Raw genomic sequence first — 17011 nt, forward strand, 5'->3', positions numbered from 1 at the left:
ATAATGTTTATTAATTATTTAAATTATTATTAAAATTTCATTTACTTAATAAAATATTAATTAATTAAATTAATTATTAAATCTAATTGATACGGTTTTAATTTATATGGGTGCGTTAATATATACTTTGTTTTATGCGAAGTGTGATATTAACAAGTGCCGCTTCTTTTAAGTAGCGATTGCCATACGATTAGAGCAGTCAACAAGCGGCAGAAGAAAAATGGATCTTGATTTGTGTGATTGTGAAATTAGGGTCATCTTTGTCCATTGAATTCCCGACACGAGCTTTGAATTTTGCATTACTCACTATATTCCAATGTCAATGGATTTTCCATTCATAAGAGGGAACTGAACTTCCAAAATTCAGGGGGTTTTATTTATAAATAAGGCATAGCTCTTTCTATAGAACGTGCACTGCAAAACGACGATATGGGTTTCGGTAAGCTGCTTCAGCGGTTGACCGCCTCTGCAACGTTAATAGGTGGTAGAAGAGGTACTGCGACAACGGCTATGATTAGTTTAATTGCGGCACTGGTATGAGTGGGGATGTTATGGCGAAAGAGTAGAAGATTGCCTCCAGGACCCTATCCACTGCCCATCATTGGAAATCTCCATCAATTGAGACTCCCTGTCCACCGTTGTCTTAAGGACCTTTCTGACAAATATGGTTCCATTATGTTTATGCTCTTCGGCTCTGTCCCTACCGTTGTGGTTTCCTCCTCTGAGATTGCCAAACAGTTCCTAAAAACCCATGATTTGATGTTTGCAAGCCGACCTCCAACCCCGGAGTTAGATACTTCGCGTACAATTTCGAAGATATTGTGATGGCTCCCTATGGAGATCACTGGAGGAAAATGAGAAAAATATGCGTCTTGGAGCTGCTCACAGCGAAGAGAATAGAGTCCTTCAAGAAGCTTCGAGAGAAAGAAGTGTCTGCCGTGATGCGTTCAATCTGGGAAAAGAGTGAGAAGGGCACAATACCCCTCAATGTGACCGATGTAATCTCTACCCTCACCTCCAATATAGTCTGGCAAATGCTGGCCAGTCACAAATTTTCTAACGATGAATTGGGTGCCAATGACAAAGGATTCAAGGATCTGATACTGCAGGTGTCAAGTGCTGTGGGAGAATTTAATATCGGCGACTCCATCCCTTATTTGGATTGGCTTGATTTGCAAGGTATCCGGCGGCGCTTGAAGAAAGCTCATAAAAGATTCGATGCTTTCGCTGAGCAAGTAATAGAGGACCATGTTCATCGTCGCCTGTCGAGCTCCGGTGGGCAGGAAGAGGCAGAGCCAGAGGCTCCTAAAGACTTTGTTGATACGCTCCTCGAGATAGCTGAGACCAATCTAAACAAAATAACACGGGAAAGCATCAAGTTAATTATATTTGTATGTGTGGAGGGCAGTGGGCACTCTATTCCAATTCTTCAAACTTGAATGTTTCAATCAAGCTTTTTCTCTGTGTCTTTGTCAATTTGGCTCGAACCTGTGACCTAAATCTAGGAAGTACTTAGAAGTCTTGATAGTTATCATTCATTTACTCACACAAAAATATGTTAACTCTGTATTTCTATTTGTGTAGGAGATGTTCGCTGGTGGAATGGAGACGACGTCGACTACACTAGAATGTGTGGGAATATTAATTCCAACTGCAGGCGGTGTGGACAGCGACGACAAAACCGTGAAACAGCAGTTAATGCACCCAAAACCGCTCCTCCAAACCACCTGCATTTCGGACCGCTTTTGCGGTGAGAGCAGTTTCCATACACACGAGCCCGATCCAATTATCCTCAGCCACGTGGTCCTCTGTATACGTCAGCAGAACTGACATTTCGAAGCCTAAAGTTCAGCGTGAAGTGGGCTCCCGATATTCATTCCAGCCGTCCGATCCGCTTCATAGTTCTCCGCTGTCCATCATTCAACCTGCATACGAGCCAACATTGAATATTTATGTGGAGTAAAAAACAAGTTTGGTTGACTGTCGAATTGTCAGTGAATGAATTGACCGCCATGCTGAGAATTAAATGGCATTTGAAAATAGTTGGTGAAATTTTTAATTTTAATGTTTTTTTATATAGTGGAAGTATGGGCAGTTTTCGTGTGTTGACCATTTTGTTTTTCACATGTGAATTACAATGAAATGAACGCACATGTTGTGTGTTAAAAAAAAAAAGGGGGCAGTGTAGGTTTAAAAATGGTAAGTCGTAAAATGCACTATAGTGCATGGTGAAAAAAAAAGGGAACGCATATGCCAGTGTAATTTTGTTATGAGTTGCCCAGTGTATGATGCAAGTAGAAAATATTGCACAGCAGTGCAAAAAGACAGAACCGGGGAGCGCATATGTTTTAGAAATGTTTTTATGAGTTGACCTGTGGTGAAGAAAGGTGAGATGCACAGCAGTGCATAGATCTGTGTTGACCTTTTATGAATGTATTGGATATGCATTGAAATGCAAAAGAAAAGAACGCACAGGTATATGAATAACTGTATGAGTTATTATTTTGAAATTGGAATGTAATGAAAATTTTACTGCATATGTAAAAATAGTTTTACAGCAGTAATGTAAAAGGGGTTTTACAGCAGTAAAAGAAAAAGAGAATTCTACCCAGCAGTGTAAAATCTCAGGAAGAGACAGAGTTTTATTTTGTTGACTGAATGTATTTTTTTTGGTAAATCCCTCTGAGTGAAAGAGGATGAATGTTGTATCAGGCATTATGTTTTTAATGAATACAAAATCATTTTCTGGGTATGTAATACTCTGTTCTCAGACAAATTTTTTGAAGCTTCCCTGTGCACAAAAGATCCTATGGAGAGAAAAACAGAGCATTGCCTCTGTGTTCAATTTTATTTGTCTGTTTTTGGGATTTTACCAGAAAAATCCCCAACAGTGGTATCAGAGCTGGTCCAGGTTCTTTGAGGGTGACAGAGCTGGTTCAGGCTCTTTAAAAGTGTCAAAGAAGCTGAAGGAAAGATTCTTGTTGCAGCAGAGAAAGCTTCTCCAGCAGAGTGAAGTCTCAGGCAAAAGAACCCAGGTATTCCTCAAAGTTTTTTTTCTGTGTTGCTGTTGAAGAAACAGTGAGTCATTTTAAAAACACAGTCAGGTATTTTAAAAATAGTTAAGAATGGCAAGGTCAAGGAAGAAAGCCTCCAATCCTCCTAAGGTTGTGTCTCCCTCCTTTACTAAAATAGAAGACAATCTATTTGAAAGCATTCTATTTGAGGTTCCAAGGTTCGATGGGAACTTTGATATATGGGAAATAAAAATGAGGACTTTCTTAAAGTCTGAAGGGATTGAAATTTGGGAATCAGTGATTGATGATAGCAAGAAGGATAAAGAATCCAAGGAGTACAATGCAAAGGCAGCAAAGACTATCTTGGATGGACTCCCTGATTCTATAAAGAAGAATCTAGGAAAATATTCATCAGCAAAGGAGATATGGGACAGACTTCATGACCTTCATGCAAAGGGAGCACTGACCATGACCATCAGTGAAGAAGAAAATTCTGAACCCATCATAGAAGCTGAATGTGAGAAGGTTGACCTCATTAAACTTCAAGTAAAAGAAAGGGATGAAGATCTCGTCAGGCTTAAGAAGGAACTTGATGAAAGCAAGAGGAAGCATAATTAAGAAGTCATATCCATGACAAATCAGTTGAATAGAGCGAAGAAGGCAGAAAGAAATTGTGATGCTCCTAGTTTCAGCAAAGGCAAGGAGAAAGATCAAGGCTACAATAGAAGAAATCCTACTCCAAGTAGAAAACCAGCTCCAAGAAGAAATGTAGCTGATGTCAAAGAGGCAAGATGCAATGGTTATCATCAAAAGATCTCAAGGCAGCAAGGCTTCAGAAGTACATCAAGGAAACCTCCATCTCCCAGGTACCAAAGTTCATTTTTTGGTTATTGTTATTCTTGCTCAAACTTTGGTCATATGGAAAAAGACTGTAGAGCATTTCATAGAGATAGATGTTGTAGTCTCCGACAATCTCCAAGAAATAATTTTACGAGAAAAACTCATGAATTCTTATTCATGAACAATGTAGAATGTTTCAAGTGTCATAACATTGGGCATATGGCACGTGATTGTAACTTAACATGGGCTCTTACACAAGCTAGACCCATGCAAAAGAAGAAAGTTACACAAGTATGGAGAAAGAAGGAAATACAGCCTGAAAGTCCCTTGAGCTCTCAAGCTGATCTAAGTTTCTTTTGAGAAAACTTTGCCAAAAAAAAAAAAAAATGCATACAGTTAAGGGGGAGCCTGTAATTATTTATCATTATTGCTGAACTATATTCTTTGATGAAGATCTTCTTATAAGGGGAGAGATATGGAATTAAATCTGCCATAAAAGCAAAGAAGAAAAGTCTGCAGGGTATGGAGATTATGTGGAGGATGTATTGCAGCACAGTAGAGCGCAAATGAAATCTTTTTGTTAATCCCTCTGAAATGTAATACGCAGTGGTGTTGAAAAATGTAATGTTTTTTCTTTGTTTTTTTTTCACATATGCAATGCAATATGCATAGAAGTGCGGAGAAGAAAAAGGGGCAGCGTTGTAATGTGAAGTGAAGCAGCGGGATAAGAAAAATGAGAAGCAGTAGAACACACAGCAGTGTGTAAGTGAAGACGAAGATGAATTCGATGTGAATCATATGCATTGTAATGCAAAGCAAGGAGACCCGCACAACAGTGCGAAGGCAGAACATAGAACAAGGGCAGCGTGGAAAATTTTGTGTGTGGAGCACATGGATTAGAATGCACAGCAGCATGGAATTTTTTTTTGTGGAACACATGGATTGAAATGCATAGCAATGGAATGTAGTTTTCCTTTTATGTAATGTGAGAGAATATACTCACAGCAGAGTGAGTGTAATACACAACAGATGGAAATGTTTTTTATTGGCAATGAAAACGCAAAGCAGTGAGAGGAAAATGAGAAGAGGGCAAAACGCAACAGAGCGTAAATGCCCAGTGTTTGAGAATGCAATGAAATTTTTCACACAGCAGTGAAAAGGGTAATGTAAGTCTTGTTTTTGTTGTTGGAGAATATGTAGTAAAAACACACAGCAATGTGAATATGAAAAATGCAGCAGCATGAAGTTTTTTTTGTTAAAAAAAAAATGAAATGTAATGGGCAGCAGCGCATGTAAAAGAAATTTTTCTTTACAACAGTAAATGTAAATGCAGTTTTTGTTGTTTGCATCTGAAATGCAAGTGAGACACAACAACAGTGCGATTGTAATCAATGAAGGGGAGCAGGTAGCAGCGTGAAGTTTTGGTTGTTGTTCATTGTGAAAACAACAGGAAGGGAATGCGCAATAGCGCAAGTGAAATGTAATGCAAAGAAAACACAACAGCATGAAATCTTTGCACTTGTTCTGTTTAGAAAACAAAAGGCAATACGTTGCAGTGCGTATGTGCTAAATGAATGTAAGAGACAGATTGAAGTGCCTTTGAAGAAGGCATGATTGGAGAATCCCTCTGTTAAGAGGAAGATCTGTTGCCTTTTGGTGAATCCCTCTGTCAAGAGGAAGATGTTTTTCAGCATAGTGTGGTAAATCCCTCTGTCAAGAGTAAGATGCTTTTTAGCATACAGAGGTGAATCCCTCTGTCATGAGGAAGGTGCTCTTCAGCACAGTCTCAGGTGAGTCCCTCTGTCATGAGGAAGGTGCTCTTAAGCACAGTCTCAGGTGAATCCCTATGTTAAGAGGAAGACTATTTTAATTGGTTGTGGAACTGCATCAGAAGCAGTGTTGGTGAATCCCTCTATGTGAGGAAGATATTTTTGTAACAGCAGTTGGTGAATCCCTCTATGTGAGGAAGTGTTTTGGTATGATTGAATGCCCAGCAGTTGAAATTAAAGGGGAGTGTGGGAATATTAATTCCAACTGCAGGCGGTGTGGACAGCGATGGCAAAACCGTGAAACAACAGTTAATGCACCCAAAACCGCTCCTCCAAACCACCTGCATTTCGGACTGCTTTTGCGGTGAGAGCAGTTTCCGTACACACGAGCCCGATCCAATTATCCTCAGCCACGTGGTCATCTGTATACGTCAGCAGAAATGACATTTCGGAGCCTAAAGTTCAGCGTGAAGTGGGCTCCTGATATTCATTCCAGCCGTCCGATCCGCTTCATAGTTCTCCGCCGTCCATCATTCAACCTGCATACGAGCCAACATTAAATATTTACGTGGAGTAAAAAACAAGCTTGGTTGACCGCCAAATTGTCAGTGAATGAATTGACCGCCATGCTGAGAATTAAATGGCATTCGAAAATAGTTGGTGAAATTTTTAATTTTAATGTTTTTTTATATAGCGGAAGTATGGGCAGTTTTCGTGTGTTGACCATTTTGTTTTTCACATGTGAATTACAATGAAATGAACGCACATGTTGTGTGTTAAAAAAAAAAGGGGGCAGCGTAGGTTTAAAAATGGTAAGTCGTAAAATGCACTGTAGTGCATGGTGAAAAAAAAAGGGAACGCATATGCCAATGTAATTTTGTTATGAGTTGCCCAGTGTATGATGCAAGTAGAAAATATTGCACAGCAGTGCAAAAAGACAGAACCGGGGAGCGCATAAGTTTTAGAAATAATTTTTTTATGAGTTGACCTGTGGTGAAGAAAGGTGAGATGCACAACAGTGCATAGATCTGTGTTGACCTTTTATGAATGTATTGGATATGCATTGAAATGCAAAAGAAAAGAACGCACATGTATATGAATAACTGTATGAGTTATTATTTTGAAATTGGAATGTAATGAAAATTTTACTGCATATGTAAAAATAGTTTTACAGCAGTAATGTAAAAGGGGTTTTACAGCAGTAAAAGAAAAAGAGAATTTTACCCAACAGTGTAAAATCTCAGGAAGAGACAGAGTTTTATTTTGTTGACTGAATGTTTTTTTGGTAAATCCCTCTGAGTGAAAGAGGATGAATGTTGTATCAGGAATTATGTTTTTAATGAATACAAATCATTTTCTGGGTATGTAATACTCTGTTCTCAGACAAATTTTTTGAAGCTTCCCTGTGCACAAAAGATCCTGTGGAGAGAAAAACAAAGCATTACCTCTATGTTCAGTTTTTTTTGTTTGTTTTTGGGATTTTACCAGAAAAATCCCCAACAGAATGGGCAATGAGTGAGCTGCTGAGACATCCGGATGCAATGAAGAAATTACAGAGGGAAATTGTAATGGTTGTTGGTGAACATCGAAAAGTAAAGGAATCGGATCTGGCAACCATGAAATACCTCCACTGTGTGGTCAAAGAGACGCTACGATTATACCCACCGTTGCCACTGGAGATTCCCCATCAATCTCTAGAGGCTGTCACGGTAGGGGAATAATATTTTCCTAAGAAAACAATGCTACTTGTGAATTTGTGGGCAATAGGAAGGGATCCAACTGTGTGGGGGGCAGATGCATCGGAATTTAAGCAGGAGAGATTTATGGGGGACGAAAATATAGATTTAACCGGTCAATCCGACTTCTGAGTTCTGGCATTCGAGTCTGGTAGGAGAGGATGCCCGAGGGCTTCAATGGCTATTCCGATGGTTGAACTTGTACTGGCTTAGCTAGTGCACGTTTTTGAGTGGAGAGTTGAAGGCGATCCATCGCAGATGGATATGAAGGAAGCGTGTGCAACCACGATTCCAAGACAAGTACCGCTCTCTGCGTTTGCAAGGTTGAGGAGGATCCATGGTTGCCTTTAAATCCGTAAACAATACAGTCAGAGAGGCTTTTCTACATCCAACTTTCAGGTTAGGCGTGTGTGTGGAACGTTTTAGAACTGTAAAACTACAACTTTTATTTTGTAATTGTCAAACTGTTCACGGCATATGTACTCCGAAGACATCAACCTAGCAAACCTACTTTCAAGGTTAATTTTGAAAGGGCGGGCCAACAGTACGCACAGTGTAATAAATATATAAATTCCATAGGTACTTGTACTATAATAAATACATATCAAGGCTGAAGCTTCGGAGGTGTAATCTGCTTCCCTATTTTCCTAGGTTGTAATCTACTTCTTTATTTTTCTAAGTTATTAATATTTTTAGAGTTATAGTTTTATTAATGTATTGGGTAAAAATTTTGGATTTAGGTAACGTTGACAGATAGATAGTGTCGTGTATTAATAGAATTATAATTCTAAAAATATTGGTTGTTATTTATTTATTTTTTATGAACTTTGTGGCATTATAATATAATACTGGTTGTCATTTATTTTTGTATGAAGCTTGTGATATTATCAAAAGTATTATAATATTGAAGTCTTTTTCATCTTGTTCTCACTTATCAGATTGATGTCTTATTAGAAAGTTTGATCTATTTTAACCAAAAAAAATATTAAAAAAAAATTGTTAATTAATTACACTATGCAACAAATGTTGTAATTAGAAATAGAATAATAACATTATATAAGTAAAAAAATTTGTTGATCACGGTTAATTATAAATAAGGTGATTAATAATTATACTTAGCAATCAATTATTAATATGTATTTATAACAATTATAAAAGGAAAAACGGTTGCCTATATTTAAGTATGCTCAATTATTAATTATACATAAAGTGAGATATTTATTTAAATTTATAAATAAATATGTTTCCATTAATGTTGTCCTAACGAGTGAGATTTTATTGGAAAGTTTTGTCCTATTTCATTTTAGGTAACATCATTCTATAAAATAACATATTAATTAAAATATAAAATACTTTTTATTTATCACATATTTATAGATTGTGATTTTTTTATTATTAAAATTATGTTTTTAATGTATAAATAAATTAAATGTATTTAAACTTTACAAATTAAACCATACCAACTTATGATATAATTAAAAATGTTAAAAAAATATTTTATTTATTAATTAAACTATGCAACATATGTTTTAATTAAAATAATAATGCGTTACAACTATGCAACATATATTCTAATTAGAATAAAAACATGTTAGTAATTATGCAACATATGGTTTAATTAAAATAATAATGCGTTACAACTATGCAACATATATTCTAATTAGAATAAAAACATGTTAGTAATATGTATTACTAACTATCATATAATTAGAATTGGTAGATTATGGCTAATTATCAGTAAAGTGATTAATGGTCATACTCAATAATCAATTTAATTTATACAGTCATTATTATTATGTATTTATGACAATTATTAAAGGAAAAGTAGTTGATTATATTTAGGTATGGTCAATTATGATCCATTATAAATAGTAGTGTATAGTCGTAAGTAGTAACAACTTTAGGGAAGGATATGATTGGAAGATTGGACAAATGTTGTAACTAGTAATCACTAGCCACGTTAGGGAAGCATATGATTGGAGGATTTGACAAATGTGTCTTTCATGCTGGAGCTACGGTACATAGTATGCAGACGATAATCAAAGGGTCTTTCAAAGACAGAGGTTCGGTATGTTTGGGGTACTTGTGAAGGGTAAGCTCCAAATTGGTGATAATACTTTGTTTTTCCTCTATGACTACTTATCTTGTTTTCCCAATAGTATATGTGTTGGTATCCTAAATTGCCCTATTTTTTACCCCATTTCAATCAATATCAACCTCTTTTTTACCTTAATATAAGACCCTTCTTTCCTGCACTAGTACAAGATGATTACCCTTTTCCTGCACATGCTCATAGTTTATATTAAGATTTGTTACAACACTTTATTAATCTTTTTATATAGATTTCACGTTATTTACATATTTCTTGCAACTCATATTGATTTCCTAGAAGTAATCATGGAACGTAGTGTTAATAATGTATGAGTTGACTAGTGCAGGAAGATTCCTGCACCACCACTGTCCGAGATTTCCGAGAGCTATCTTCCATGAGGACGGATCTCGATCTTCGACTCTGAGTCTAACCGTTGATGAACTGAAGCAAGGCGTGTGCATCCAAGGATTTTTCTCCAAAGATAGATTACAGTCAAGTGAAGCTCATGTGTGTTATAACCATTGGCCAAGTTTGTAATTCGGTTTTCTAAGTTTGTTCGGTCGAGAGGCTTGAACAAGAATTATCTGTAATTAGTGTAAACGACCTAGAGCCGAAGGATATATATGATGTAGATCGTAGATAGGAAGCTAGCGAACCATCGATTATTATTTTGGTTTATGTAATCTGGTTATCACCTCACTCTAGGGCTGGACTGCTCTGTAATGTAATTTTCTGAATCAAGTAAATACAAGAGAATCGCTATGGTTTGCACATGCAGTGTTTAATTTCATCTTTGATGTATTATTTGAAGTGTTGATCGCTTTCATTCCTTAGAAGGGGAATGAGCTGGTTGGCCAGGGCCCGACCAACCCAACTCATTGACCCCTCTCGCTTTTGTTATTTGGAAAGATGGTGTGGTTATTTCTTTGCAGTTGTGTGATATAATAATTTAATCACTAATCTTTAAGTTCTGGATTAAATTATCTTCTGTAGCCTATGTGTGGAATGGATCTGTGGTTTGCAGAGTAGTTGTGCTTACTTTTGTTTATAAGATATCTTTCACGCATTTACTTTACTCTTGTTTTCTATCTTAATTTATTTTCGAAGTGGACCGTGAAAGGAACTCTTTCCTGCACTAGTGCATGTTGTTGCTTGCACCTTGGCTTAGTCATTCGTTGCAGTAAACAGTGAATCACTTACCTGCATATTATTTCCCATTATTTCGCAAGTGAATGGATCGATTAATCAAGTAACTGTTTTTGGTATTAAAAGTTCATCTCTAAAAGATCTAGAAGTAGTTATATTAAACTACCATATTATACTTGCAAAGAATGTCATTATTGTGGGTGAAGTACCAAAATTGGTTGACACATGCAAAGTACTTAGGCTATTGATTGATTCTTTTGTAAGTTTTTTTATCTCATGAAGTTTATTTCCCTTACGAAGCTTAATGAGTTGAAGCATTTTCTTTTTCGCAGCTAGTTTACTTCAGAATTTCATTTACAATTGCAATTCCTTTTCAGCACATCTTTCAACTTTCGAAAGTAATTTGGAAATTGAGTAAAGGGGACTCTGCTTCGGTGCAAGAGCAAGTCTCTTGACACAGGAATAGAGTGCTCCAAGCCCTGAGGCTTAGAGCACCTTCACACAGACATAATTCTTCAGTAAGGAATATTGAATATACTCTTACACAAAAATACTGTACCTGCACTAGTGCAAGCAGATTGCAACCGTGTAAGGATAGGTTGTTTGCATGGGAGAAAAATAAGAAGGAAGGCAAAATTCTGCAAGGGCCCACTTGTTAAAGTGCTTACCATCCATCTAAAGATGAACATAGCATTTCATTCCAGCATTTAAGATTGTTTCTGTTGTGTGGAATTTCTTTACTTGATTTACTAGCAAATTGTCTTTTACATTCCAACACTTGATCCAGGATGTTTTCGCTTATAGATGTATAGAAATAATCACATGTAAAATCGCAGCATAACACAAGAAAGGTGCACATAGGAAAAGAAGAAGTAAACACTTAAAAGCAACAAAAGAAGACACCAAGGCTTGATAACGGAGTTCGTCCAATTCGGACTACATCTCCGGGCCTAGCTTAATAATGGGGAGGCCTTTCTTATTAAATGGCATGAAAGAAAAGAATTAAAATCAAGAACTGTCCACAAGAGGCTTATACCTCCAATTTGAAAGATGGTTGTGAAATGGATGCCTAATGATGGAGAGGTAAGCAGCACCAATGCGTCCGTAGCAATGAAGGGGTTGGAGTCATGTAAAACTGTCCAAACAGACAAATATGCACTCTCGGCCTCCTGCCAATGAAACAACGTGCTGCCAAAAATGCCTCCTCCCTACTCTTTTCATCGATCGTGTTTTTATAATGGATTTCGGACAAAATCCTATTTAAATTGGGGCTTGCCTGGTTCACAATGGAGGCCGATGTCATGGAAGGATTGGCAGACGTAACTCCCTCTTAAAATGGACTTTTTATCGTTGAGGCAATAAGACCTTGAAATCCCGAAAAACACTGAAAGTCCGACAAAAATCTTTTTTACCTGGACTTCAAAAAACATTAAATTGGGCGCATTTGCATATCGAGTGTGACTTGAGGTCGCAAATCGGCATATCGGGGGGGTTTACAGTCTTGATTAACAGGGATGCCTGACCGCCAATTGCCGATCGCCGATACTGGCGTCGGCTGATCACGTCGACATCCCGCTTGCATATCACCCAATGCCTTACCGCCAATCGTACCCTGCTACCGCCAATATACATATACATACATACATATATATATATATATATATATATATATATATATATATATATATATATATATATATATATATATATATATATAGATATATATGACCTCCGATCCAGTTGCCTCTGATCCACCGATCCAATTTGATTAGAGATCGACAATTGGGGGTTCCATTGCACCTCTCTTAAGTCTGCCTCCACAAGTCCTCCAATTGCGATTTTGCCTTTGAGGCTTAAAACCCTTTTTCAAAGGAAAATCCTCATTTCCTTAAGGATCAAAGCAACCTTCCCTGTGCGATAACTTCATCATCTAGACTCGGATTGAAGTGTCGTTCACGCCGTTGGAATCAGGATGACAAGATCTACGCTTTGATCCTGAGTTGACTTCATTCCGATCACTTTGATTTCTGAGTTTTTCCATGCCATTGTATCTGAAGATCCACTTGGATCAATCCTCCCCATTGAGGAGCTTTTGGACCACTAAAGCTTTTCATTAGTCAATTGGCAAGTGAGGGAATTTTTCCCTCACTTTCTCTTTCTCTAGCCATCTGGCCTTGCTGGGGTGCATTCCCTTGAATCCAACTCGAAGGTATTCAACATCTCCTCGCCATGAAGTCATGGTTCTTCTATTGAGGATGATGTCTTCGGGCAACTCATCAAGATATTTTGGTGCAAAATCATCGACAATAGGAACTGTGCCCACCTCATCAGTGTCAATGATCAAAGGTGGTTCATACAGCTTCAGGTTCTCCACATTCACTATTGAGTACATGTGCATATATATCGGCAAGTCAAGATGAAAGGCATTGTTCCCAATCTTCTCCAATATGGTGAATGGTCCATAACGGACTGGCCACAACTTCTTTCCTTCTCCCTTCATCCTATGTTTGTTGATTTGAAACCACACTTTGTTGCCCACTTGGAATTGATGGTCGAATCGGTGTTTATCATGTCGAGCCTTATAACGGGCTTGACTTTTCTCCAACTGCTCTTGCACTACTTGGTGAATCAAATAGATTTGCTGAATGAACTGCTGAGCTTTGTCCCTATCATTACGTCCTCTGGAGCCATCTTCCCTTCCAAAGACCATATCAAAAGAGTCCTTTGGCAGGTAACCAAAACATGTCTCGAATGGTGAATGCTGCGTGGATGAATGTACTGCTCAGTTGTAGGAATGTTGTATATAGGGGAGATGCTCATCCCACAACTTGGGATGTTTCCCACAATAGCCTCGTAATGAGTGTACCATGGTATAGTTAACAACCTCTGTTTGTCCGTCTGTTATGAAACCAGCTCAAGAAAATATAGAAAAGATAGATCAACACCTTAGAATTCAGCCTCTTCGAGGGGGCAACCTCCTTTACATTACATAAATGAACAATTCTTGGATGATACAAATGACAAAACCTCCTTTCTATATATAGGAGTCTAAGGAGTCACAATATAACCCAGCTGACATAACAATAATAATATAAAGCCACAAAAATAACAATAGAGGGATTCTATGGGGCACAATAATAAAAATATGGGGATAACAGGGGCACAACAATATTAATAAGGGATGCAACTACAATATTAATGGGGTAATCACTAGTATTATAGAGACCCAACATGCCCCTCTCCTTCAAAAAAGTGTTGTCCTCAACGCTTGAGTAGTTTTGGATGCTTCTGTATAAATTCTCATCCTCCCATGTGGAATCTTCAGCGGATAAGTTCTTCCACTTGATAAGATACTCTGAAATTGATCGATTTCATAGCTGTCGAGTTCTTGTTTCTGTGACTGCTTCCGGTTCCAATATAATTTTTCCTTCCTCGTCAAATTCTGGCAATATTGTTTGAACTGGGAGCTTGTTGCCTATAACCTTCTTTAAACATGAAACATGGAAAACTCGGTGCAATCGAGAAGCTGCAGGAAGCTCCAATTTGTATGCCATAGTACCAATCTTTTGCAACACCTTGTACGGACCATAATACTTTGGTGATAATTTATTATCCTTCTTAGCTTGCTTGAGGGACATTTGCTTATATGGTTGTATCCGTAGGAATACCCAATCACCTACATCAAAACTTCTTTCGCTGCAATGTTGATCTACCTGTTGTTTCATTCTATTTTGTGGCAACACGAGGTTATCCTTAAAGAGTTGGAGGACTTGTTGTTGATGTTCGATGTGATGTTCCACTGCTTGAACCTTAGATTTTTCTCTTAAATATGATGTGATGGATGGTGGCTCATATCCATAAAGTGCCATAAATGGGGTCATTTTTGTTGCTGTATGGAAGGAAGTGTTATACCACCATTCAGCTAGAGGCAACCATTTGAACCATTGTGTTTGTTTATCAGATACAAAGCAACGAAAATATCCTTCCAAACATTTGTTTACTATCTCAGTTTTCCCATCAGATTGAGGATGATATGAAAAGCTATGAGCTAACTGAGTACCAAGACAAGAAAATAATTCTGTCCAAAAATTTCCAGTGAAAATGGGATCTCTGTCACTTACAATAATCTTTGGGTTTCCATGTAGCTTTTGAATTGTTTCCATAAATGCAGTAGATACTGTACTGGCTTTAAATGGATGTGATAATGCACAAAAGTGTGCATACTTGGTAAGTCTATCAACTACCACCATGATGACACTCTTTCCCTTAGACTTGGGTAAACCTGTGATAAAATCCGTTGAAACCTCCTCCCAACGTTGGCTTGGAATGGATAAAGGTTGTAATAGACCCGGGTCTTAATTGTTTCAACTTTATTTTGTTGGCAAACCAAACATTCCGCCACAAACTTTTGAATATCCAATTTAAGGCCATCCCAAAAAAATTCCTTCTTAACTCTGTGGTAAGTTTTTAAAAATCCTGAGTGCCCTCTGAAGGGAGAAGTGTGCAATTCCATAAGAATCTTTTGTTTTAGTTGGGAATTCTTACAGAGGTATAAGCGATCTTTGTACCATAAAGAATCATTTTGCCAGCTAAATGTATCAGACGTACTGGAATCTTGTTGTAACTTTCGAATAAGTTCCCACACTTCTTCGTCATTCTTCCATTCCTCCCTTGCTTCGTTTATCCAATCTGGTTGGATAATAGAAATGGCACACAACAATGCTTCCACGTCCTCATCCTTTCTTGAGAGTGCATCTACCACCACATTTTGCTTCCCTTTTTTGTAGATGATTTCAAAGTCATAACCCAACATCTTTGTGACCCACTTTTGTTGCTCTTCAGAGGATAATCTTTGTTCTAAAAAGTATTTAAGGCTATCATGATCTGTTTTTACCTTGAAGTGTCTTCCCATTAGGTATGGTTGCCATTTCTTAAGTGCATGGAGTATTGCCAACATTTCCTTCTCATAAATAGCTTTGTGTAAAAACTTTCCCTTGATTGGACGACTTTCAAAAGCAATGGGTCTTTCATCTTGCATTCAAACAGCACCAATTCCATTTCCTGAAGCATCACATTCCACAATAAAGGTTTTTGTGAAGTCTGGTGTAGCTAAGACCGGTGCTTGGCACATTGCCTCTTTAAGATGTTTGAAGGCCTTTGTTGCTTCTGGAGTCCATGAAAATGAATCTTTCTTCAATAATGTTGTTAGAGGTGTTGCTATTCTCCCATAATTCTTAACAAACTTGCGATAATACCCTGTCGACCCAAGAAATCCTCGTAGATACTTTATGGATGTGGGTATTTTCCATTCCTTAATGGATTTAATTTTTCTAGGGTCTACCTTAACTCCTTCATGAGATACAATATGACCCAAATATTCCACCTCTTGTACTCCAAAGAAACATTTGGATCTTTTTGCATATAATTGTTTCTCCTCCAATAGTTGTAGCACCCTGTCAACATGTTCAACATGATCCTTCCAAGACTTGCTGTAGATTAGTATATCATCAAAAAATACTAACACAAATTTTCTAAGGAATGGTTTGAAAATGGAATTCATCAAACCTTGAAATGTTAAAGGTGCATTGGTAAGGCCAAAAGGCATGACCAAAAATTCATAATGACCCTCATGAGTTCTAATTTTCAGAATGTCTTCAGTCTTCATTCTGATTTGATGATATCCTGAACAAAGATCCAACTTGGTGAAGTAAATTGATCCATGCAATTCATCCAGTAATTCATCAATGACAGGAATGGGAAACTTATCTTTAATAGTGAGCTTGTTGAGCTCCCTATAATCCGGACACATGCGCCATGATCCATCCTTCTTGTGCACTAATACTACTGGAGCAGAGAAAGAACTTTGACTTGGTTGAATTATACTAGCCTCTAGCATTTCTGCAACCATACGTTCAATTTCACTCTTTTGGGCATAGGGATATCTGTATGGCCTGATGTTTGGAGGAACACTTCCTGGAATTAGATGAATAGCATGATCATGATCACGAATAGGTGGGAGACCTTTGGGAGTCTCAAATACCTTGGAATGATTGTTCAAGACTTTTTGGAGATCTGGAGAAATAGATGATTCGAATGTGGAAACATCTAGCGAACATAATTGCGCAATTACACCCCTTTGTTCCTTTTTTAGAAGCTTTGTCATACCGTTAGAGCTGATTATCTTCACTGGTTTCCCTGCAATACCCCTTAATTCAACTTCCTTTCCTTCCACAGAAAAGTTCATGAAAAGTTCTTGAAAATTAAAAGCTATTGTACCCAAGGATTGTAGCCATTGGACTCCTAGTACAACATCAGCACCTCCCATTGGAATGGAAAGCATTGGCCTAGTCAATACATATTGCCCATCAATAGCTTAATATTATGGCACTTCCAAAGCAATTTATTGTTCCTCCA

At 37.5% G+C, this 17011-nt stretch overlaps 1 protein-coding gene across 1 annotated transcript; it reads left to right on the top strand.

The window, feature by feature from the left end:
* The first annotated feature begins 429 nt into the window (after positions 1 to 429).
* LOC149147639 (cytochrome P450 750A1-like) lies at positions 430 to 7344 on the top strand. Its single transcript, XM_089441902.1, has 4 exons — positions 430 to 534; positions 771 to 1391; positions 1585 to 1750; positions 7112 to 7344. Exons 1-4 carry the CDS (start codon positions 430 to 432, stop codon positions 7342 to 7344), a joined length of 1125 nt encoding a protein of 374 aa, XP_089298028.1.
* Positions 7345 to 17011: the final 9667 nt, after the last annotated feature.

This window comes from Pinus tabuliformis, chromosome 9 (assembly GCF_031772625.1).
Source record: "Pinus tabuliformis cultivar Carrire ecotype Pingquan chromosome 9, CPIR1, whole genome shotgun sequence".
Classification (NCBI taxonomy): domain Eukaryota; kingdom Viridiplantae; phylum Streptophyta; class Pinopsida; order Pinales; family Pinaceae; genus Pinus; species Pinus tabuliformis.